This window comes from Neospora caninum, chromosome X (genome assembly GCF_000208865.1).
Source record: "Neospora caninum Liverpool complete genome, chromosome X".
Lineage (NCBI taxonomy): Eukaryota > Apicomplexa > Conoidasida > Eucoccidiorida > Sarcocystidae > Neospora > Neospora caninum.
The window spans coordinates 834,040-856,840 of NC_018396.1; the positions used below are offsets into that span (position 1 = coordinate 834,040).

At 52.4% G+C, this 22,801-nt stretch overlaps 3 protein-coding genes across 3 annotated transcripts; 1 reads left to right on the forward strand and 2 right to left on the reverse strand.

Annotated features, from left to right (window-relative positions):
* Positions 1–1,694: 1,694 nt before the first annotated feature.
* Positions 1,695–2,963, forward strand: NCLIV_045780 (conserved hypothetical protein; the record flags this gene model as incomplete). Its single annotated transcript, XM_003884128.1, has 1 exon — positions 1,695–2,963. One exon carries the CDS (start codon positions 1,695–1,697, stop codon positions 2,961–2,963), a length of 1,269 nt encoding a protein of 422 aa, XP_003884177.1.
* A 2,108-nt stretch (positions 2,964–5,071) lies between these two features.
* Positions 5,072–13,393, reverse strand: NCLIV_045790 (putative X-Pro dipeptidyl-peptidase domain-containing protein; the record flags this gene model as incomplete). The annotated part of the gene is made up of 10 exons (XM_003884129.1): positions 5,072–5,304; positions 5,860–5,965; positions 6,424–6,828; positions 7,340–8,416; positions 8,814–8,994; positions 9,448–10,117; positions 10,554–11,184; positions 11,860–11,979; positions 12,392–12,490; positions 13,130–13,393. 10 exons carry the CDS (start codon positions 13,391–13,393, stop codon positions 5,072–5,074), a joined length of 3,786 nt encoding a protein of 1,261 aa, XP_003884178.1.
* Positions 13,394–18,556: 5,163 nt separating this feature from the next.
* NCLIV_045800 (60S ribosomal protein L3, related) lies at positions 18,557–22,053 on the reverse strand (the record flags this gene model as incomplete). The annotated part of the gene is made up of 6 exons (XM_003884130.1): positions 18,557–18,587; positions 19,267–19,780; positions 20,071–20,152; positions 20,465–20,838; positions 21,162–21,272; positions 21,969–22,053. 6 exons carry the CDS (start codon positions 22,051–22,053, stop codon positions 18,557–18,559), a joined length of 1,197 nt encoding a protein of 398 aa, XP_003884179.1.
* Positions 22,054–22,801: the final 748 nt, after the last annotated feature.

Here is a 22,801-nt window from a genome sequence, read left to right on the forward strand (position 1 = left end):
TCTCACACTCGACGCGAGCCCGATGATCCTTTGGCTCACCTGCGTCCCCACAGAAGGTGCCTAGCCTCAAAGGCAGTCACCAAGAACGGTGTGCCCTCAGCTGCGCGACGCAGCACTTCCAGGGGGGTTGCCGCTCTCCAGTTTTTTCTTTTTCTCTCTCTTGACGACTACAATGAATGGCCAGCTGACTTGCGTTTTGTTTGGCTTTAGCACCCCTCGTCGAGGCCGGCCGGGGAAGGTCAGGCATTTTTCTGGAGATCCTTCGCGTCTCTCTTCTTTTGCGTGTCACTAGATGTGGTTGCTGGCGGTGACCAGCAACGACAGTTTTTTCAATGATGCAATCACATGTATGTTTTCTTCGAGAGAGAACGCGCTAAACCGTACGTTAACATACGCCAGAAGCGGTATAGGGACGTACGTGGGGATAACGCACGTACTTGCGGTCCTGCACGTTGTAGCCCGTCGTCTCGCCTCCCGTCGCTGAAGACCAGGCCAGGGGCTACTCACCCCTCCAGTTTTTCAACGCTGTCTCTTAGGTGAGAGACAAGCTAGGAAACAGTTCTGCTGACATGCCTTTGTGCGCTGAAAGGCTGTCGCGTGCGAGAGCCCTCTAGGCTATTAGTAGTGATCCATTTTATAGGCAGCTATGCGCGCATCAGCACAGAGATAGATTTCTTGTCGATGTGCTTTGTTAGGCTGCTGGGGCGCTAGTGAAGAGGCTTGTGTCGATTAGGGAGAACAGGGAACGTGGTGATATACTGTGTTCTTGAGACTCTTCGTATCTACGCTGCTGACACCGTCCGTCCGCGTTGTCGGCGACTCTACACACGAAGCTCTTCAGAGCAGCGTATCAATATTTATGTCGTGTAAATAGACGGGTGTATCGTCATATGCATGTAGATATGCCTGGTGGCGATTTCCGGATCGGAGCAAATCCATAGGTCTGAGCATCTGTACGGTTCGAACTCTGGTTTCATACTGCCAGTAGTCGTCGTCAGGTTCTCCAAGTTTCCTGTTGTGGTCTCCAGCCCCGCTTTAGCAAGTCGTGAAAAATGTTGGGTGCGCCTGAATGTGGCGTTTCACCGCCGTGGTCTCACAGTATCTCCTGTAGAGACACTTCCAGCGGAGACGCTTCCTGTGAAGATGTCTCCGCAGGAGACAGGACAGAGGAACTGCAGTGCTACTACATCGACGTCGCTTTTGACTCTGTGCCTCTGAGTGAGGCGAATACGTCATCCACGGAGGCAAAGATGCTGTCCAAGTGGTGGGGGGATGAATCGGTCTCTCCTCCCGAAGCGGACGGAAAGGTGGATTCTCAGGTCTCGAAGCAAAAGCCAAGCTCTGAGAGCGGTCCGCAGAGGAGGCGGGGGAGAGTCGCGCGTGCGGCCCGCCGTCTGTACGTGCAGCTGCCCCGTGTAATCAGGCGCCCAAGGACGAGATCACAGGAGAAGACAGGGGGAAAGCGTGTACCTGCGTATTCTCCGTCGCTGACGAAGACCGAGAGTGTGCTGACAGTTGGAAGAGTGGGAGAAGGAAGCTGCAGAAGTGTCAGCAGCGTAGACGGCGCTCTGTCTGCTTCGGGAGGGAGCATGAAGAGAGCTTGCAGTCGAGGGAGAAGCCATCAGGCAAGGAAGTGTAGTTGTGAATCGGTTTTCGGTGTGTACGCTTGGCGGGTCATCCTTGCAGCTTGCATCATGCTCCTCGCTCTGCTCGTCCAGTTGGTCCTACTATGTCTTGGTGGAAATATGCCCTTCGCATATCAGAGTGCCGGCCCAGTTGCCGCCGTGACGGAGCAGGGAAAAGCTCAGGTCGGACAGTCTGCGGGGTCGTTACGAGCAGCCAAGGCGCATACATTACCAGGCGAGGACCCTGCAGATCTCGAGTCCCTCACAGAGATGCGCGGACCTGGGTTTTGCGAGACAGAACCCGTCGTTCTCAATAGCACCTCGTCCCACTTAAATGTCGCCGGTCCGGTTCCAGGTCACATATTCTTGTTTAATGTTGTTTACCTCGTCTATGTCTTCTGCTTCGTCCTCCGTATGTGCTTCCTCACCCCGAACCTGGCCTCGGCGGTGACGATCCGCTTCTTCCTGTGCGTCTCTGTTGCATTCCTTTTCCGAGGATTGTCGTGTCTGGTCTGTTCGGTTGCGGGACCCTCCATGGGCAGCAACAGGCCGGGGCTTCTTGGAGGGCATGCCGTCCACGTCGTTCTCGAGGCGGCGGGGCTGTGGACTTTCGGAGACGACGATGGCGTTTCTCCAGTGTCTTCCCAGAGGCTGATTCTCTGGATTCTCGTCTCCTTCTGGGGATACTACACGAGCAAGCATGTCTTCCTTGCATACGCCGTTGTCCCGATTGTGGCGGCCGTTGTCTGCCTGGTTTCCAGCCCGTCCACGAATCAGTTCGCCGGCCACGCAGCAGCGACGCTCTTCATTTCGTGTGTGTGTATCATTTACCATCTCCTCGTAGACATCGCGGCACAACGCTACCTGCGGACGCAGTCGTTTGGCCCTTCTGCCGGTTCGATTGCAGCGTTTTGTGAGCGGTATGTGGTGGGAGATGCTCTAATACAAGTCCTCGCTTTGCTTGAGGCGCTACATTTGCGACTGGAGGGAGCGCTGTGTGTCTCATCCCCTTCCGTCGTCGCTCATATAAAGCTTCCGGAACAGGCGGCCGACGAGGACCCCGTTTCTGCTCAGCAGCTGGCCTCGCACAGTCTCACTTACGAGGACTTGGCCAGCCGTGTTGTCCTGGCGTACGCAGGAAGCGGGGATTTCGACGCGACAAACTGCCGTCAATTTTTCCAAGGGGTGGTCAAGAAGGTGAGGGCATTCAGGAAGCTGGTGAGATGCCGTGAAGCTGGTGATGAAGCGCCCGCAGCGACAGAGTGCGAAATGGAAGTCTTCGCAGCCCCACAGGCACGCCGTGCGAATGTCAGTGCCTCTCCTGAGTTCGGCGCATGAATCACGGAGACATCTTCGTGTGCTTTTATACCAACCGGATTTCGTCAAGCGTCGGATTCATAGGCATGCATCAACGTACCTATTTTTATTCGTGTACATTTAACAGGGTTTTGCAACTGGATTGATACACAAGGTATCGTCGAGTGGCAGGTGTTTACCTGCTTTAGGATGGTGTGTAGACGAGATCGGGATTCAATACATGGATGCTGTAATTGTTTTCCACTACATTGTTTTCCGCCATACAGACTTTACATAGGCACCACTGTGCGTCGGTCTTCTTCGCCGTCTCCCTGACCCTTCGTGAAAGTGGAGGTCTTGCGTCTCCTCAGGGGCAAAGCATGACAGTGCTTCCGGCCTCCGCCAGCCGGGGGAGGCGCAGCATCTGACAAGTCTTCTTTTGCATTCTGACTTTTGAGTCCAGTTCCCAAAGTAACTACAAGCGTTTTCCAATGAACGTGTTGGGTATGTGCAGATCTGTGCGTCTCTACATGCATCCGTTAAAGATATGCGTGTCTGTTCACACGTATTTTTATATACAAGTGCTGCTGCTTTAGACTTGTGGACAATCCCTCATACGGGAAGGAACGACTCGCGAAGACGATCGGTGGATTGTGCCGTAGCATCTACCCCGGAGAGTGGTGCTGGGAGAAAAGTGGAGACCGGCGGGAGACGTGCACGCTTTCTGGGCCGCCGTCTGTGACACGAATGATAGTGTCTATGTTGGGTGAATCTAGTGTTCTTCAAGAAACAGCTCGGTGCCGCGAGACAGTGCTGACGCGAGCCAAGGGAAGACTTTGAGTCCCTGACGCAACGTTTTCGTGTGTTCCGTGTACGGAAAGTGACGGTGTTCAACGCCATGGCTGTCGTTTCCTCTGAGCGAGTCCCCGTGCGAACACCATGCATGACCGCGGATAATCTTAAGTCGCAGCGCATGCACATCGGCATGCCGACGTATCTGCATGCAGGAGAGTCCATAGAGATTTGACGCAGGATACAGAGGCGTAGCGGCACTACTATCGCGTGGTTTCGTGGGGAAGGACACTTGGCTCTTTGGGGCTGTCGTCCAGGCCACAATGAGAACGGCCCGTGTAGGCCGTGTACATGTGTACGGCACGTGGTCTGTGCAAGACACGCCTGTGGAGTGTTTCATACAGGTTTCCTTTTTCTCTTTGTACAGAGTCAGGCGAACCAGATACTTCATGTGTCCCGTCAGTCCTCAAGCGTTGGTACCCTATAGAGGGAAAAGGGGGAGGAGCGGTTGGCAGTTTGCTGAAGTTGCACATTTGGGATGTTTCATTCCTGCAGATCTACTGGAGACACACACTCGAGTTTCTTGTAGGATTTCTGTCGGTGTGAGTGAAAACACGGAGACCATGCGGCTACTTCCACAGCACTCCGAGGGAGAAGACGCGTGTCCACTGGATACAGTGAGGTGAAGTGAGAAGACGTCGCCTGGTGGAGAAGACATGGAAGAGCGAACTCCGTCAAGGGGACAGGAACCGCAAAGAATGCCTTACTGCGTTTTTTCTTTGACTCTCTCCGGGATACTTCGGGACGAACATGATTCAACGCATATATGCACATATAAGTTGGGCCTCTTTCCGTGTTTGGACAGTTTTCTGTTTGTGCTTCTGTCCAGCATTTTGAGGAGAGCCACGCGCGCGTTTTTTGTAAAACTTGATCAGAGTCGAGCATTGCCTGTGTCCTTCAGAGAAGCCACATACTGTCTCGCGGCCCTTTTTTCCCTATATCCTTCATCCGGGCTCTTGGGGGGACCGTGCATGCCCCTGCTTCCTGTTGGCCATTTTGCGTTTCTAGAACAGCTTGAAGGGCCAGCTACAGCCGATGACCTCTACCTGATTTCCAGCTCCTTAAACCTTTGCCCCAATATATGTATATCCATTACATATATACAGACATTTTGTCTACATGAATGTATATAAATCCGCACGAATACCCCCCTGCTCTCCCACCCTAGTCGCGTACAGACGACCGGAGCATACAATCAGCAGCAGTGCGACACTCCACCGCTATCATCCAAGTTTCGCCATCGGGATCGAGAGCGTATATATCCATATACAAATATATATATATATATATATATATATTTAGAGAGTATCGCCATGCCTACTAGCCGCCGCAGGGTGGTGGACAGGTAGCCGCAGCTTGGCGTTGGCGGTGATTACGGTCCACTGCCGAGGAAGAATCATTCGATTTTGGACAGCAGGCTGGAAGTTGTCGACGTCGCTTCCGCCAAGGGAAAGGCGGATTGCCTGTCCTTTCTTGAACGTCCAACTGACTGGCTCCAGAGGCATGGTTAACTCTATCAGTTCTCCGGAGGCTATCAACGCATACATGGACACGTGTACACACGCATGCACATTTATATGTACAGCCATAAATAAAGCCACACTCGAACAGCGTTCCACACGTATGTGTAGGAGTGCGTTGGCAACGTGTATAAAGGAGACCGAGATAGAGTTACGCAAAAAACAAGCACTGTTACCTCTGTTTACAGCTTGTCAACGACAAAAACTGCGCGTGGGCTCATGCAGCATGCAAATGACCCGTATGTATCAAGGCCCTGATAGAGAGGATCGCTCTCGTCAACTGTTCTCAGCAAAGCGTGCAGTCGCGGCTGTGTGCAGATTGGCGATCTGGTTTCGGCAGCTAACGAAAGGAGTGATGAGACCAGCGCATCTCGCTTGTTTTCCCCACACGTTGCAACTCACAGAAAGATGTAGAGGAGCGAGACTCCTACAGGGGCACAGGTGTGCATTTCTTCACACACATGTTGTAGGTGCAACATATCAACGCATCTAAATATGTGTGTTTGCTTTTATCTTGCTCGCTAGGGAGGATACCACGACGGCCAAGTTGGACAAGAGAGACTTACAGTTGAGAGGGATTCTGGAAGACTTGGTGAACGACCGGAAGACAGTATCAGGGGAGCCGATCGGTGACTCCTCTTTTACTGTGACTGGTCGATGCGAGACGACAATCTGAACCATAAAGGCACCTCACGGAGCAAACTGTTGTTGTCGGAAGTATTTTGTCGTACTACATATACGTGTATAGACGGACATCGTATGCACATGCACTGGTGATCAGAGACGCATACAGTTGGAAATGCGCCGGTGGTCCCTTAAGAAAAATCCTACATGAATACTGAATACATCCGTGCGCCCACACACCACGCACACGGCATGCAGAGAGAGACGTGTATTTATAAATATTTGTGAATATATATTCCTATGTTACTATATGTGTAAAAACGAGCACCGGACGCGAGGCACAACACCGAAGTCGTATGACTGCAGACCCCTCCTAGTACTAAGGATCCCTCGAAACCATAAGCAGTTAACCTGGTGATTTCTTTCTCCCTCTTGGCCCATTCGTTCTTCATGTCTTCGTCTGCCCTGTCCCGCTTTCGTCTCTGTTCTCCCTTTTGCGTGCTCACTTTCCCTTCCGTCACGTAGTGTGCGAAGCCGCCGTTGACATCCACGGCCTCAAGGTAGACGAAGACGGCGATGTCTGTGCAACTCTTCACGAACATTTGGAGGTGAATCCACGCACTGCCGACGACATCGATGTCTTCCAAGAGGACTCCAGAAGTCCAGGAGAGGAGCCGAGCGTGCACAGAGTCGAGGTAAAAAGGCGACGGGTGAAATGACTCGCTCTCAGCGCCCGAGAGAGGCGACAAATTGATGGGAAAGTCCGGTCGTGTTCGCCGAGCAAAAAGACGATTCCCGTAGTGAACCGCTTGCCGAAAGGGGTGTTGTGCAATTACCCACCGACTGAACACGCCGGTCGTCGAGAAATACTCCACGTCGTAATGCAGACGAGGTGATAGTTTGGACGGAAACTGCGCGAAAACAGAATCGAAATGAGACCCTACACCGGATAGAGAGCCGTCTGCGCTCTCCCCTCGTCGTCGCATCACGGAAGAAACAAATGTTGTGTTGTCATGGAGTAGTGAAGCAGTTGATTTACCGCCGGCAGGGAGGCACACTCTCACGGGTAGCGATGGAAGACCACACCAGATGAAAAACGGAAAGACAGCGGCACAGCGCCAGAGGTGGAACAGGACAACAACTTCGTCTGCGTGGAAAGAGAATCCGACAGCGAGAGGACTGTACCTCCGTCTGCGTAGAAACCCGCATTTCCGGCGGAGTTCCTGGAGCTACTTCAAGTGTGTTCCCTCGATCTTTCTACATTGAAAAGGCGAGAGTTGCGGAGGGGCGCAGAGGGAAGATGCAGCCCGCCTAGAATGCCGATTGGTTCTTCGAAAAGGTCCGCAAAATTGGTAGCATTACCTACCCTTCCCCTTCTCTGTTTCTCCCCTTCTTTCTCTTTCGGTTTGGTCTATTTCGTACCTTTTTGAGCAAAAGCCGCTTGGCCAGTGTCAGGCGTGGCTTCTTCATGCCAAGGGTCTGCGTCTCGTCGCCGGCGCTCATGGGGATTTCTCTGGCGAGGGAGGGACGAACGTATGCCTCGGGCGAGCGTGTATCTTCCAGAGTTCGTTGAGCGTCGAGGCTCATGATGTAAGCATTGGGGTCAGCTTCGAGAATCGCGAACGAGTCTTTGAGTCGCCCGACGATCGGCTTCTTGTCCAGGCGGCTGCGCTCTTGCAGCCCTGAAGGCTGCCCCGGCGCAGCAGGCATGCGCGGAGCAGAACCCAGGGGAGTGGAGCCGTCGCTCTCCCCCCAACCTTCCTCGAGCGCAGCGATCGCGACGCCAAGGATGTTGGATATCGTCAGCGGTTGGCTCTCGCTTCTCCGCTCGTCTCCAGGGAAGCCCGGGTGCTCCCTGGCCTGGCGCAGCAGCAACTCGACGTGGGTCTGCAGCTGGTGCCCGTACAGCGTAATGCTCTGGACGATGTCGTGGAGGCGGTGCTCAAAGGTAGACAGTCGCAAGTCGAAAGTCACCGGCAGAAGCACAGGCAAACTAAAGGGCGAAGACGCCCCTACCATGACTGTTCGTGCCTCTTCTGGAAACCGAGGAGACGCAGAGGAAGTAGACGAAGCGGTGGAGGACGTGGCAGGACCCGAAGAAGCCAAAGGGGAGGAGGACGGGTGTGGTTCTTGTATCGGGAGTACATTTCTGGGCTGGGGAGCACTTTGTTCCTTCCTTTTCCTGGATTCTTTATCTGCATGCTTTTTCGTCCTGTTTTTCCTGCGGACCTCTTGAGGCCGAGGAACGCGCACGGTGAACGGCGATGTGGGGAGGGGACATTTGGGGGCTCCGTCGCCGCCGAAGGAGAGAGACAGGTGAGGAGAGAGACAGACGTTCGCGGGATGGCCGAGGACCAGAGCGGACGGATCAGGTGTCGTTCTCTTGCATTCAAGGGTATTCAGATTCACAAACTTTTCGTTGCTCAAGTGAAAGTCGACGTATCGCATTTGTCGTGCCGGTGGATAATACTCCGATGTACGCCACTCCTCGGCACCGACCTGTGAGGACGGGACAACATGCGCCGGTAGTCCAAGGCACGGAAACAACACAAGGAATGGGCCACACGCACGACAGGGTGTATATATGGATACGAATGCAAGCAACATGGCATAAGCTTACGCATGTGTACGTGCGACGTACCACAGAGGCTCACGCCGATATATACTTATCTTCAGAGAGAGAGAGAGAACGAGAGGCAGGAAAAAAACGGACGTGGGAAAACAAGTAACCTTTCATACAGGTGTATGCCTATGCATCTATTCGTGGATGTGTGGTGTATCTATGAGTATCCAAAGCATCATGCAAGCTCGCACACACATGCGTACGGGACGTACGGTAAGGGAACATGTTTCTATCTATGTCTTTATTTTAATTTGTATAACTTCGCTTGGTTACCTGCCAGTAGTGGACTGACGGCTCATCTTCGATGCCCCCCCAGCACTCTCCTTTGAGATGGCAATCGAAGAAACGGACGGCGTCGAGATATTGGTCAACCTCGAAACAAGGAAAGCTGCCTGCGTAGGGGCTGCACGACCTCCGTCCGCCGTGACTCCAGCTGCCAAGAAGCAATTTTGACCTGGATGGGACACAAAGGGAAGACGAGGGAGGGCGGAGAAAGATCACGAAAAGCAAAAACCATCACAGAGTCCAAAGTTGGAAATAACGCGACAACGGCGAAGGTGAGAAGCACCTAGTTATATACGAGGAAAACGGAAAGAAAAGAGGGGCTATCAAGTTTCCTATGCTGTGACTCTCCAACAACGAATTACTGTTAACCTCTCCAGACACGAGCGCACCGAGCAGAGAGAGGCAAGAACACTGAAGGCGAGAGAGAGAAGACGGATTAGAGCGGAAAAGAGAAAGAGAGGAAGACCGGGCGAGCGCAGAGCGAAGCATAAATATCGGTGGGGAGAGAACAGGGTGCCGGTGAAGGAGAACAGGGCGAAGCTAGACTCCTGAGTGGGCGCGAGATGCAGGAGCGAGGGGAAGGGATAAATCTTGTGCTGCAGCCTAAAGCTCTGGAGCTTACTTTGATTCCGGAGCATTTCGCTTCATGTAATCGTACAACCGCGACGCGCCCCGCACACTGGCCGAATCACAGTAGCCACCAACGGCGTACACACTGACATTTCTTTCTGCAAGTTTCCTCATAACTGCTTCGTGGATTCCGAACTCAGCGGCGCTCGCGGTTTCGTTGTTGTGGAGCGTCACCACATCGTCGTAGTACTCGACCATCTTCACAGTGTGTCCCATGTCCCAGTTTTTTCTATGGCCCGCGATTGCGCGTGCTAAGTCCCCCTCTCGACCAAACACCGCACTGCTGGGGCCAAAAGCGATTGAAAAGCCAAGGAGGACATGGAGAGGGTATTTCCACGGGTTGTTCAGCATATGAGAGAGAGGGGTACCCGCTCGCTCGAAGCCGTAAGTCATGCCTGCGTAGTCTTTGAGGAAAGACGAACAAATAAAACCTCCGGGGACCAGCAAGTCTCCGAAAACATGCATCGGAGTGAACAGCGAGAGGACCGCGTCGACGCCTCCCGCGGCTGCGGTGCTTAGGCCTGTCATGCCGTCGTAGGAAATCCCGCCTCCTCCAATTTTCCCGTTGGAAAACCACTGCGCCTTTACCCACGCCACAATTTCAGACAGGTCCTGGATCTCCACTTCACTCAGATCCACGTAACGCTCACCAAACGAAGCTCCTGCAGCAAACGCCAAGCCCGGCATAACGAGGTGGTCAGCCTCAACGCGCGCAGTAGGACAGACGCGTTCAGATGCAAGCAGGCAGTACATAGGCTAAGCGAGGTGTGTGTATCGATGCATAAATGTTTATAAGCGCGTGTGTTCGTATATGTGGATTTGGAAAGTATGCGCATCGATAGGGCTCTGCACCAAAGTATCTACACACATCTAGGTATGCACATGTACGTAGGGACAATGCATCCAGCAGCATGGTTTTACATAGTTATTGTTCTCTACGGAGAAGTGTCTTTGCAAGACTCGTGTGTTTGAGTATGTCGCTTGTTCTGGTCACGCGGTTGATCTCCGTTCTGACGTTCCCTAGTTCATATGAGAAGATACAGTGGCCGGTCCTCTGTTCCCAAGATTTCGACAGCGTAGTCCACCGAGTCTACTCACCTGTTCCTCTTGAATCGACGACGACTACAGCGTACCCGTTGGCAGTGAATGCCTGCTGAGCTGGAAAACTCCACAAGTTCACTGTGGCGCCTCTCGGGTTTTTCCACATGCGTAGCATCGATAGAGGCCAGTAGACCTCCGTTCTTCGGTTGTATCTGGTGATGTCGAGATAGGTGGGGAGTTTCTGCACGGAGGCGAGAACAGTGTCGTGTGCTTCTCGCTCCTCCTTTATCCGCTTTTCAACATGGGCCTGGAAATGCACTAGATTCCTGATTTCCTGGTATCGTTTGAATATAGTCTTTTTTGGCTCCCGTCCGATTATTCGATCTGAAAAGAGAGGCGCCTCTCCTTTTTCGCCACTCTGTGCCTCTTGAGAGTTAAGAGCCTCGAGCCGCTCCTTTGTTTTTCTCAGCGCTTTCTCCAACAAGTCAATTCTGTGGTGGCCGGCTGCAAGTTTTTCCGCTGCCTCGTAATAGGGCTTCGGGAGATAGACATCTGCTGCAAGTTCGATTCCGTCCCGCATAGGAACGTACACTGAATAAAGAAGAGGAGGAGTATTGACTTTGTCGTGCGTATTCGTGTTCACATTTCCTGCCAACTCCTCTGTGCGAAAGTCAACCCAGTGCTTGTCCTACAGAGATAAGCAAAGATCAGAAAAGGGAGCCTCTTGCATCTAAGTGAAACCAGTACGGGATCCGTATCAACGGAACCACAGCGTGGGAAAAGTTCGTGAGTCAAAAGCAATCGGGAAGGGGATTCCACAGTATCCAAAGAATGGCAAGCAGTCACAACGACCACGCTAGCGCTGTGACTTGAGAAGAATCCGATGGGAAGGGTCAATCGCCTCCCCGAAACTCAACCAAGGCGGATACGTGGCCACAAGAAAAGAATACGTTTGGGGAAGTGAAAAAAAACACCGAAAGGATTAGTGAGTGGCTTGTCTTAATCCTGAGCCAGCCTTAAGGCTTAGACACCGGTCACAACCCTGGAGTCACATTTATATCTACATATATAAGCATGCAGAAGCGTGTATATGTAACCTACATCCAGATCTACATCACATATACATATATATATATACATATGTATAGATATATATACGTACGTAGAGAGGGAAAGATTTGTAGGCGTATGCACGTATCAGGTTTTGACATTCATGTCTGACCAACGAATCCCCATGAGTTCCTGACACATTTGCCCATACAGGCGGAACAAACAGACGGAGGTGCCACCGTTTCTTTTCTTTCGGTTGTACATTTTCTTGAAGGCGAGAACCCTGGTTTACCAGACCGCAGAGCAGCCGTACCTTTGCATTGCATGCAGGGAAGCCTTGGAGGTTAATAGCGGCGTAACTCATGGCGACTGTGAGGATCAGCCCTGGAATAACCAAGTCCCGAGGCTTGAGAAATTGACGTATCAAGCGTACCTGGCAAAAAACGGTGAGGAAATCAAGTGAGAGAAGGAATCTTCGACATGCCTATATTGCACTGTTTTTCGGGTTAGATATACGTTGTGCTAGTTTGTTAAACAGGCCAGGTGAAACAGAACGGTGCCAAGGTTGTGGATTTGTCATTGGCGGCCAAAGTAACGCCACCCAAAATAACGCCACCATTGTCCTGGTATACAGTCGCGTCATGATCGGCAGATGGACACTGTTTCGAATAAAACGCGGCGCTATGGCCTGTAAAGTGTCAACAGAACCAGTACCTATAGGGGACGTGCATAGCCCTTCTCATGCTGTTCATACATTTCCGTTTTCTCTGCGAGAAACCCTTTCCTTTACGTTACCACCAACTTTTTGATCACGGAGAAATGGCAAAACAGAGTTGAGATCTGACCTTCGTCCAAGCTCCCCACGCATCGAGAAGGAACCCGATAAAGGCGAAAAAGACCAGTCGGTAGTACATGAGACCCTTAGATGCGTCGAGTGACCACTTCTGCAGCACAGATCGGCTATGCATAGACGGCGAAACGATCGACTCTTGACGAAAGGCCTTTATGCGGCCTAACGTGGCTTCCGCTGTCGTGGACTGCAGGACAGAGCTCAAGTTTTCGGGCCCCAGAAAACTGCCTTTCTTAGTGAGGGAGCCGAGATAAATGTCTGGGAACCCCACCGCCTTTGCTGGCCAACCTCCCCAAAGAAAAGCAGTAACTGTGATGAAGAGAGAGATGAAGCAGGCGAGAGCTAGGATTCGAGAGACGAACCGCATTCGGCGGCGAACTTGGGCCGGCGACCGAGGGGGAACAGACGACAAACAGAGTTCCTCTGACCAGACAGATGGTACATGCCTCTGTGGAGTTGGAGCTTGTAACGGTGCGGGAACGGCAGACGGTGCAGGTAAAGAAGACAGTGGGTGCGGAGGCGGCAGAACAAGTGTGGTGGTGATCGGAGGAGAGCACGGGGAGTAGGGAAGAGAACGTGGCACGCAGTGTATGCGCTCACTCTCTTTAACCTGTCGTTTTGTGTTCTCTTCGTGTGAAAAAGGAACCATGGGGGAAGGAGGAAAACCCTGGTCGATCTTCGGGAATTTCCCCTTACTCTTCGATGGGGGTTTTTGCGACCCTTTCCCCCTTACAATCGCCAACCTCGCCAGGTGAAGAAGGCCCGCGTGGACCAGAGCTGCGCTGACACCTCGTTTCACAAAGACTTGAATAGACGTGTTCATGAAAAAGAAGAAAAACCCAAAGAGGGAGTCGGGATGGGGTTGCTGAAGGAGGGGGTCGGCATAAAGGTGTGGCCCGAAGCGAAGCGCCGAGTAAAGCGAGGGACAGAAGTGGAGAGCAAGGGTATGGAAGGCTACAAACGTGTACGAGAACACGAGTAGCTGCTTGGTCAGCATGTCCAGCTTCCCAGCAAAATCCAAAGGGCGCGACGACACCTTGGCTGGACTGCTTCGCACCCGAGGGCTTGCTATTCCCAGCAGACCTGGCGCGCGCAGAAGCTTCAATCCTTTTGTGTCAGCTCTCGGGCTCAGGTTCAGCTCTGCTAGGATCGAGGGAAGAAGCGAAGACGCTGTGAGCCGCTGTCTTCCCTGTAACCGTTCCAGTTCACGCGCTAATGAATCGACGGCGTCGGATAGCCTTCCTGCGTGGGCAGGCGTGGCTGATCCGCGTTTCGAGTAAGTTACATTTTTTGATGAGTAGTCTATCCCGGCTGGAAGAAGAAACTGGGCGCTCAACCGCGGCCGCCGTCTCAGATCAGTTTTCAAGCGCGTCTGTCTCCGCCTCTCGCCATCTTCTTTCTCTACTTCTTGGCCTTTGAAATAAGCCTTTTCTACAGGTGAGAGGGCGGCTCTACTAGCGTTGGCTCTACTGCTACTACTGTCTGCGGAAGGGCTGTCATCCACGACAGGACTAACCGAGGCCGTTGTTGTTGAACCCGCCACGCAACAAGGACTGAAACTCCCCACGCTTGTGCTTAGTGTGCTTTGTTCAGTCTCACATGGACTACAGGTCGTGGGGTTTTCCAATCTGGGCGGTGGCCTATGCGGCTTCTCGGAACAGGGCTCCATGGCTTTACTTCTGTTGGCTTGCTGGGGAAGGAAGCAGCCAAACGAGGGACATCAAATACGTCTGCGCTCTCTCTTCCACGAAGACGGGGAAATAATGGAAACCCTGCGAGGAAGTGGCGGAATGGCGAGGAGGAACGGGATTGGAATGGGCGCTGACGGCTCAGCGGCAAGTCCGGCCGACAAGGCCCCGTGAAAGGGAGGATGGGGCGCGATGTAGAAAATCAAATTCGGGGGTGCGAAGAATTCAAAACGCAAACAGTAGGTGAAAGCACAGTGAGATAACACCTAGTTTCGGTCGGACGCTTATGATCGAGTCGGCTCGGACAAACTTCAACAACATAGATATTGACATATATATAAATATTTATATATGAATATATAGATATTCATACATATGTCTTGCGGCAAGATGCTTGCACTCACACACCTCTGCGCAAACGCAGTTCATTTATTGAAATATGTCTATCAATTTTTTTATCTACTGATGGAGCATCACCAGTCAGAGTCACGAGGAATTCTTCGCAGGAGATCCGATGGGGCTTCAGCGTTTTGCAGGATGTCACGTGAGGTGTTTGGGTCGGAAAGGCACTTGTGAGCCTCCAACGCCAATGAACGAATCGAGCTTCCACCTTGCGGATCAGACAGTTGGCAAGAATACGACGGGAGGAGCAACAGGTAGGTGGAGGTAAACGGATAGATACGGGGCACGCAAATACAAAAAGCTTTGCTGGATTTGTCGGGCTGCCGCCGCGGTCCAGACGGGCACAAGTTTCAACCGGTTGGGCGTTTTCCTACGGAAAAACTTGGACATGTCTCGACAATTGCACACGGGAGGACTTTTCGCAAGCTTGCTTGCGAAATGGGAGGGGTTCAGCAGATTGAGAAACGCAAAAACTCTTCGGTAACCTGCCAGTGGCTGGAACGCCGAAACAGAGCTTGAAATGTGTAACGCTTTAAGGAATGCTACAGACACAGCATACGAAGATATACATGTACATCATGGATACATACTGGCAACAAAGGTCGTTTGGTATATCAACACAATACGACCTTTCCTACCGCACGAAGAATTATCTGATGCCAGGAAATTTCTCTTTGACTCTGTCAGAGAGGTTACCTGCGTGGGCTACTTTTCATTTCTTTCGATTTACTACAAAAAGGCTACTTTTGTACTGTTGTGGCAAAACGACATACGGCGCTCTGCGTTTTTTTGTCGGTCAACACATTGCTTTGCACACTACAAATCTGGCCTCTCTCGAAGATTCACTGCACGTGAAAAGTATGTAGCTCGGACCCGCTTCTCAGTTGTCGGCAATTGAAAAACACGCACAAGGAGCAACGTGGTCGGCAAAGAACTTTTCTCTGCAAATCCCGACGGAGAGGCCTGACCTGAAAGAAGAGGGGTGCTTTCAAACCAAGTAGCCATATGGTGACCGCGTAACATTCACTGTAGGAGTCACGAAGCAACACCGGACGCACTGGCATGTGCAGAAGACTGCCATACAAAAAGGCGATTCCTCACGAAACATTCATACCCCATTCCTTCCCTTCTGACCCTGTCAGTGACCTAAGGCTGCCGCGCACAAAACCGATCGCCGAAAAATTCCGGCGCTCGGCCTTTGACTGTACACAGCTCTTGCTCGGCCGTATATGAGAACTTGCCAAAATTTTTGATCGCCAGGAAAATCAAGAGTTGTATTCAAGTTGTTTTCCTGACCAAGTAGAACGGTTCGACCAAAGCTGCTCAAATTACAAATATACGGAGACGGCAGTATTTTAACGGGAACTAGGAACAAATTTGATACGCGGGGGATGCTTGCTGGGTCTTTCCTAAATTGTATCGGGCTGCTGGAGCCGTTGTCACTGACACCATCGCAGGTTCCACGCGTCAAACTACTGTAACTAACTCAGCCATAAGTATACGACAATGGAGTCGACAATCAGCGATGTGCCCGTACTCAAGGAGATACGTTCTTGCACTGAGACAAAACGTGCCCCGATACACGATTTCTCGTGTAACAGAGTATCAACATCTGGAAAACCCTGCCAAAAGCTGTCCTTTGTACAGCCTGCATTCATTTCGACTACTTGTTTCCTCAACACCACGATGACCTCGCTTTTAACGTTAAAAAAGAATCCCACAGCAGCAAAACCCCGCTATGACCCCTCCGCGCTGAAGTACCAGGCAGTAAGCCCCACGCGGAAGCCGACGAAGCCTCATAACTAAAAGATGTACCCATCCTAGAGCTCCAGAAATAAAAAACGCAACAAAGTCTGGCTCTGCACACAATTCTGCGTCCCGCCGCGAGAATGAACGGAACTGATGCTTCCATGGTTTTTCTCAGGGTCACCCCCACAAGCGTGAGTCGATCCTCGAGAGAACAAAATCCCTCGACGAGCCCACTCCCCCGAGACTAGGAATATGGAAGTCTGTATCCAGGAGCGGCGCCGAAGCGGTTCAACTCAACCAGATCCAAGTGATCTGGGACGCTGCCGTTTTCGGCTACACACCATGAGGCTCCATGTCAAATGCATGACATGAGTTCTGGTGCTCGAGGGCGGCAGACGGGTCGTAGAGAACCCAGCGTCCAGAAAAAAAGGTATTGCCACGACGTAGTTGTCGAGCGTATCTTGCCTGCATTGCGGCACCACCTATCGCTTTCATTGACTGATACTAATAAACAATACAAATGTGGTCTAGAAACAGCGTGCCGTATCCCAGCCTAAATTGCCATGAGAATCAAAGGAACTGATGCTTCCATGGTTTTTCTCAGGGTCACCCCCACAAGCGTGAGTCGATCCTCGAGAGAACAAAATCCCTCGACGAGCCCACTCCCCCGAGACTAGGAATATGGAAGTCTGTATCCAGGAGCGGCGCCGAAGCGGTTCAACTCAACCAGATCCAAGTGATCTGGGACGCTGCCGTTTTCGGCTACACACCATGAGGCTCCATGTCAAATGCATGACATGAGTTCTGGTGCTCGAGGGCGGCAGACGGGTCGTAGAGAACCCAGCGTCCAGAAAAAAAGGTATTGCCACGACGTAGTTGTCGAGCGTATCTTGCCTGCATTGCGGCACCACCTATCGCTTTCATTGACTGATACTAATAAACAATACAAATGTGGTCTAGAAACAGCGTGCCGTATCCCAGCCTAAATTGCCATGAGAATCAAAGGAACTGATGCTTCCATGGTTTTTCTCAGGGTCACCCCCACAAGCGTGAGTCGATCCTCGAGAGAACAAAATCCCTCGACGAGCCCACTCCCCCGAGACTAGGAATATGGAAGTCTGTATCCAGGAGCGGCGCCGAAGCGGTTCAACTCAACCAGATCCAAGTGATCTGGGACGCTGCCGTTTTCGGCTACACACCATGAGGCTCCATGTCAAATGCATGACATGAGTTCTGGTGCTCGAGGGCGGCAGACGGGTCGTAGAGAACCCAGCGTCCAGAAAAAAAGGTATTGCCACGACGTAGTTGTCGAGCGTATCTTGCCTGCATTGCGGCACCACCTATCGCTTTCATTGACTGATACTAATAAACAATAAAAATGTGGTCTAGAAACAGCGTGCCGTATTCAAGCCTAAATTGCCATGAGAATCAAAGGAACTGATGCTTCCATGGTTTTTCTCAGGGTCACCCCCACAAGCGTGAGTCGATCCTCGAGAGAACAAAATCCCTCGACGAGCCCACTCCCCCGAGACTAGGAATATGGAAGTCTGTATCCAGGAGCGGCGCCGAAGCGGTTCAACTCAACCAGATCCAAGTGATCTGGGACGCTGCCGTTTTCGGCTACACACCATGAGGCTCCATGTCAAATGCATGACATGAGTTCTGGTGCTCGAGGGCGGCAGACGGGTTTTCGCAAGCTGACACCGGCAAAATCGGCGAGCAGCATGGTAAATCCCAGCGTCCACGTGCGAGATGCATGCAGACCAGCGCATCGTGTCAACAACGACTAAAGTGCACACATTGTGGAACCGCTTGTAGAAATGTGATGAATTCAGCAGGTAGACCTTACCTATGCACATATGCATATACATATCCATACAATGAATGAACGCATCAGCGACGACATCGTGAAAAGTTGGCACATCCTTCCAATCAGACAAATTAGTGTCGGTAACTAGTTCTCGTCAACAGTAGTCGGCGAGCTGGGTGGTATCATCAGGGAAGGGTATGACACCGACTCGATGAGAGAGGCCGCTAATTGCGTGTCTCTCCCCTCTGATGGTCCGGCGGTGGTCCACACACTGTGAAAACGCACGAGCACCGCAAACACTCGAACGCGTACACTACAAAAACCATAGAGATGTCACAAAACACGGTACCCCTACACACGTAACGGCAACAGTCGACAGATAAAAAAAATCGTTCCGTCAGAATGCCACGACCGCGACACTGAAGGATGGAAGGCTCGCCCTCAGATGGTAGTGCATGTTACAGTTGTCTCCACAAGAGTTGTTCGGAGAGCTCTCTTTCTCGTGGTTTCATCACATGCGAGCGGCTTCCAACAAAGCAAGACTAGCAACACCCCACAAGACGCGCACGGAGACAAAAACCGATATACACAGCCAGAAAGGCATGCTCAAATCGCGATACCCAACAACTTTGCAAACGCGGAGCCGTGATGTAAGGATTGGTGACAGCTTAACTACACTGAAGACTTGTCAACGATTAGTATCGTGGTGCCTCTTGCCTACTATACATTGCGCCACACAAACGTCGCTTTCGTGCGTATCGGCACATAGTGAGTGGTGTGAAGCCAATCCGTCGGCCAGGCGACGCATGCGAAAGACGTTTCCGGTGTCTGTACAGATACGGCGTGTTTCCCGCAGGCATGCTGATGGAAGTATCGCGCCTGACAGCGCAACAAGAAGTCTCAGCGTTTTGCCCACAAGAGTCATTTCGACTCAAAACCTCTGTTCGTTGTCATTTTCGAAGCGACACACAGACTCGAGGGAACAGAGACGCACGCTGTTCTCTGCCGTCCTCTCCCCAGCCACTCACATAGTCGTCGCACGATGGCCCTTCACCGCCTCTCTTCAGTGGATCAGCAGCACGTCCAGCAGTCCACCGCTCACCTGAACGTTACCACAGACCCCGAGCAACGCTAGTAAGGCGCCTCTCTTTAACAGGAGAGAAGCAAATGGGGGATTCCATGCGCGTTCGCCAGCCTCCCGCCTTGGCACCCAACGCTTACATGACAGGCGCACGGCTCTTGAGCGGTCCGTAGAACTTGGCCTTCTCCTCCGAAGTCTGGAAGCGACCGTGCCCCCACTTGGCGGAGGTATCGATGAACTTGAGGTTGACCGGTTCCAGGGCCTTGCGAGACGTGCGCGTGACGAGGGTCTTTCTGAACGTAATCGGGCGCTTCTTGCAGCCGACGATGCAGCCCTTGATGAGCAAGAAGTCGTTGTTCACCGTGCCGTAGTGCGGGAAGCCTCCCATGGGCGTGATGCGCTTCTCCGTGAGATCCGACTCCGTGGTGGCGTTGCGAGGGTCCGCACCGTTGCCGACACGGTACACCTTCTTGTTCATTTCTGTGCGGTGGAAGTAACCCTTCTGACCGTGGCGAGGCACTTGGAATTGGACACGCGCCGGATGCCAGGCTCCAATACACGCGATCTTGCGCAGTCCACGATGGGTCTTGCGCGGCAGACGCGTCACTCCCCAACGCGACACCACACCCTTGACTCCGTGACCCTTGGTGACACCTGAACGGAAGAAAACAGATAAACATTCTAGGGAAGTGAAACTGGCGATCTGAATCGCACACGCGCACAGACCTAGAGGGACCCCGTGGACAGACAAAAGAAGGCGTAGGGGGAACTGCGCAAATGCAAAAGAGATACAAGTGGATAGAGGCACGCAGCACCATTCGAACCATCGCTCTTCTTCCTGTTGAAAAAAGAGTACTGCGATACCGGGGTAAGCTTCCCTGCTGCAGGTGGACGAAGCGATCTTCCACTGTTCGCCGGGTCATTTTCGGGCGAACACTACTTACCGATGACGTCGAGCATCTCGCCCTCAGTGAAGACGGCCTTAACGGGCACAGCTGTCTCGAACATCTTCGTGCAGAAATCAACCTGATGGAACAAAGAAAAGTCAAGCCCAACAACCATGCACAACTGAGTCTTCCCCTACTGCACATTCGCAATATATACATATAGGCAATATATACATGGATGCAGATGAAGAGGTACCGATACACGATTGGCGGTACCTTGATATAAACGTATACACCATGTCCACGCATGCGCGACGGTTCGCTACGCCGTACGTGGTACGAAGGCCAGTTTTTTGCGTGACACACATAAACGGGGCATCCTGATCAGAAATGGCGTTTCCGAGTTCGTGTCAGGCTCGGCCTCTCGCCTGCCCCGCGCGAGAGTACGTACTTTTTCGGCGACGGAACCTCCGTTGACTTGGATCTCCATGACGTGAGCCTTCTTGGATCCAATGGGGGTCTTGGACGGCTGGGTGTGGCAGATGGCGCGGATAACGGAGCAGTAGTTCTTCATGCGGGTCAGCTCTGCCTCCATCTTGTTGTTGTCTCCGTAGCGCTTGGCGTACTTGGTGAACGCCTTTCTCTTGCTCTTGTACCAGTTCTTGTAAAAGCGACGTTTGCACTCATCTGACAAATGACCCGCCCAGACTGTGACGAGCGCACGCAGGCCGCGCGGCGTCTCGATGTAGCCAACGACACCCACGCAGACCATGGGCGGCGTGTCCACGACGGTCACAGCCTCGACGATCTCCTTCTTGTGGAGCTCTGCAGGCAGACACAACGCCACAAATCACAGCGATGAGCTGGAGAGAAGACGCTAACGTGCCTACATGCCCTACATGGCCGCATCGCCTAGCACGCGGTGACACACATATACATACACTTATATACTTCCACACAGAGCGAGAAGCGCGACTGTGAAGGCGAAATCCCAGACTCCATACGTGTCCCTGCTCTGACTGCGCCCGCAACAACACGCCAGGCAACCCCGCCATATTTCCGTTTCCAGGCAGTGCAAGAGTGAACCAGCAGAAGAAAAATACAGGGAACGCGAACCGGATACAGGGAAGTGGAGAAGCTTAGCTTACTCGAGCCGGGTTTGTCGAGCTCGCGAACGACGTGGGTCATGCCAGCCTTGTAGCCCATGAAGGCTGTGAGGTGGGGGGGCTTGGACGGGTCATCCTTAGGGAAGGCCTTTACTGCAGAAAACAAACCGAAGCCAACAAGATTGCCATCAGCGCCGCACCCTAGACGTGAAGAATATCTCTACGAACAAACAAACACCTCAAGCCATACGCATTTTCTGCGGAACGATGTGCTGTCAAAATCCCCGTATACCCATGAGGGCATATATATATCGCGGGGATGTGAGTGGAGACCGCTACAGGCGGATCTTTGATAAAATAACGCGTTACACGAACCTGAGAATACTGGGACACAAGCGGGAACTGCAATAGGGATAAAAAACACGGGAAAAAAGGTTGGTCTCCAGACACCCATTTCCCTTAGAGGAACGAGTTGCCCAGTGAAGCGCACATGCGGTCGCCCTTGCGGGTCTCATGAGGCGTGCCGATTCGCCCCAAAACGAGAGATGAGAACGAAAACCAGGCGCAAAAATCACGATTTCCACTCGTTTGCTTGCGACACAAATGGCAGGGTTTTTGTTCCGCATTTCTCCCTTGGTTGCTGACGAAAGTTCCGCCTTGGCGATCCGGGGAATGGAAGACCCCACGCGGGGCAGAGAACGGCCTTCCTTACACACGCGAAGAACGGTAGGAACGAAAAACACATTGGGAAAAGCGTTCCCATCGGGTCACAAAACGTGCTTCGTTTCCTCCGTGAGAGGCATTGACGAAACTGACTCTATTCTTTCTTTCTCGGAAGGCGTTTCTCACCTTTTCCTCTATGGCGCTTGCATCGCTTCCTGGGCAGGAAACCCAGGGAGCCGTGGCGAGGTCGCTCAAACTTCCGGTGGGACATTTTCTTTTCCCGGGAAAAAGCAAGAACTTGAGGTTTTGTAAAGTCCAGCCCCTCCCCTTTTCAGAATAGTTCTGAAAAAGAATCCGGCGAGGAGAAGGTGCAGAGAGGAAAAATCACGGCACCCACGATTACCCCGCAGCTCATTTCGCGGCCGCTGCATGCGAAGCCCCCACGACATCGTCTAGGCCAGAACGCGTCGTCGAGGGGGTTTCGTGCAAGGAAGCCCCACCCCTGTTCTTGTCTCGGCTTGTATTCGGGAAAACGTCAGGACTAGTTCTTTTCTAGCTGCCATAGTTGTGACTCCACCCTTCCTGGCCTTGTAGGGGAAAACACTCAAGCGTCAACCGCTGTTACAGAAGCTCAAATGGTGCGTTTCATGACAGGAGAAACAGCGAAGTGTTTCGTGCATGTGCGGTTGGCCCTTGCAAATAGCGCAAAACACAATTGCGGTATGTCGTAGCACGGGGTAGGTCTCTTACCTCCCGGCAGGAAGAGCGCTCTGGCGGGACGTCTGCTCGTCGCACCGTCGGGTTCGGTATGTGAGTGTAGAGCGAGAAGAGCTGAATTGTGACTGAGAGTCAACATAGGGAGAGACAGTCGGGGGGACAAAGGGAAGGATTTTTAGGTGTTTGCAACCGGGCGAAGTTTTGCACATCCCCGCTGGAGCACAGACACCGCTTTTCACTTCAGGGGCCCTACGTGAGGAGAGACACCCGTTTCTCTCGACTTCCACAGCATCTCTCGTCTC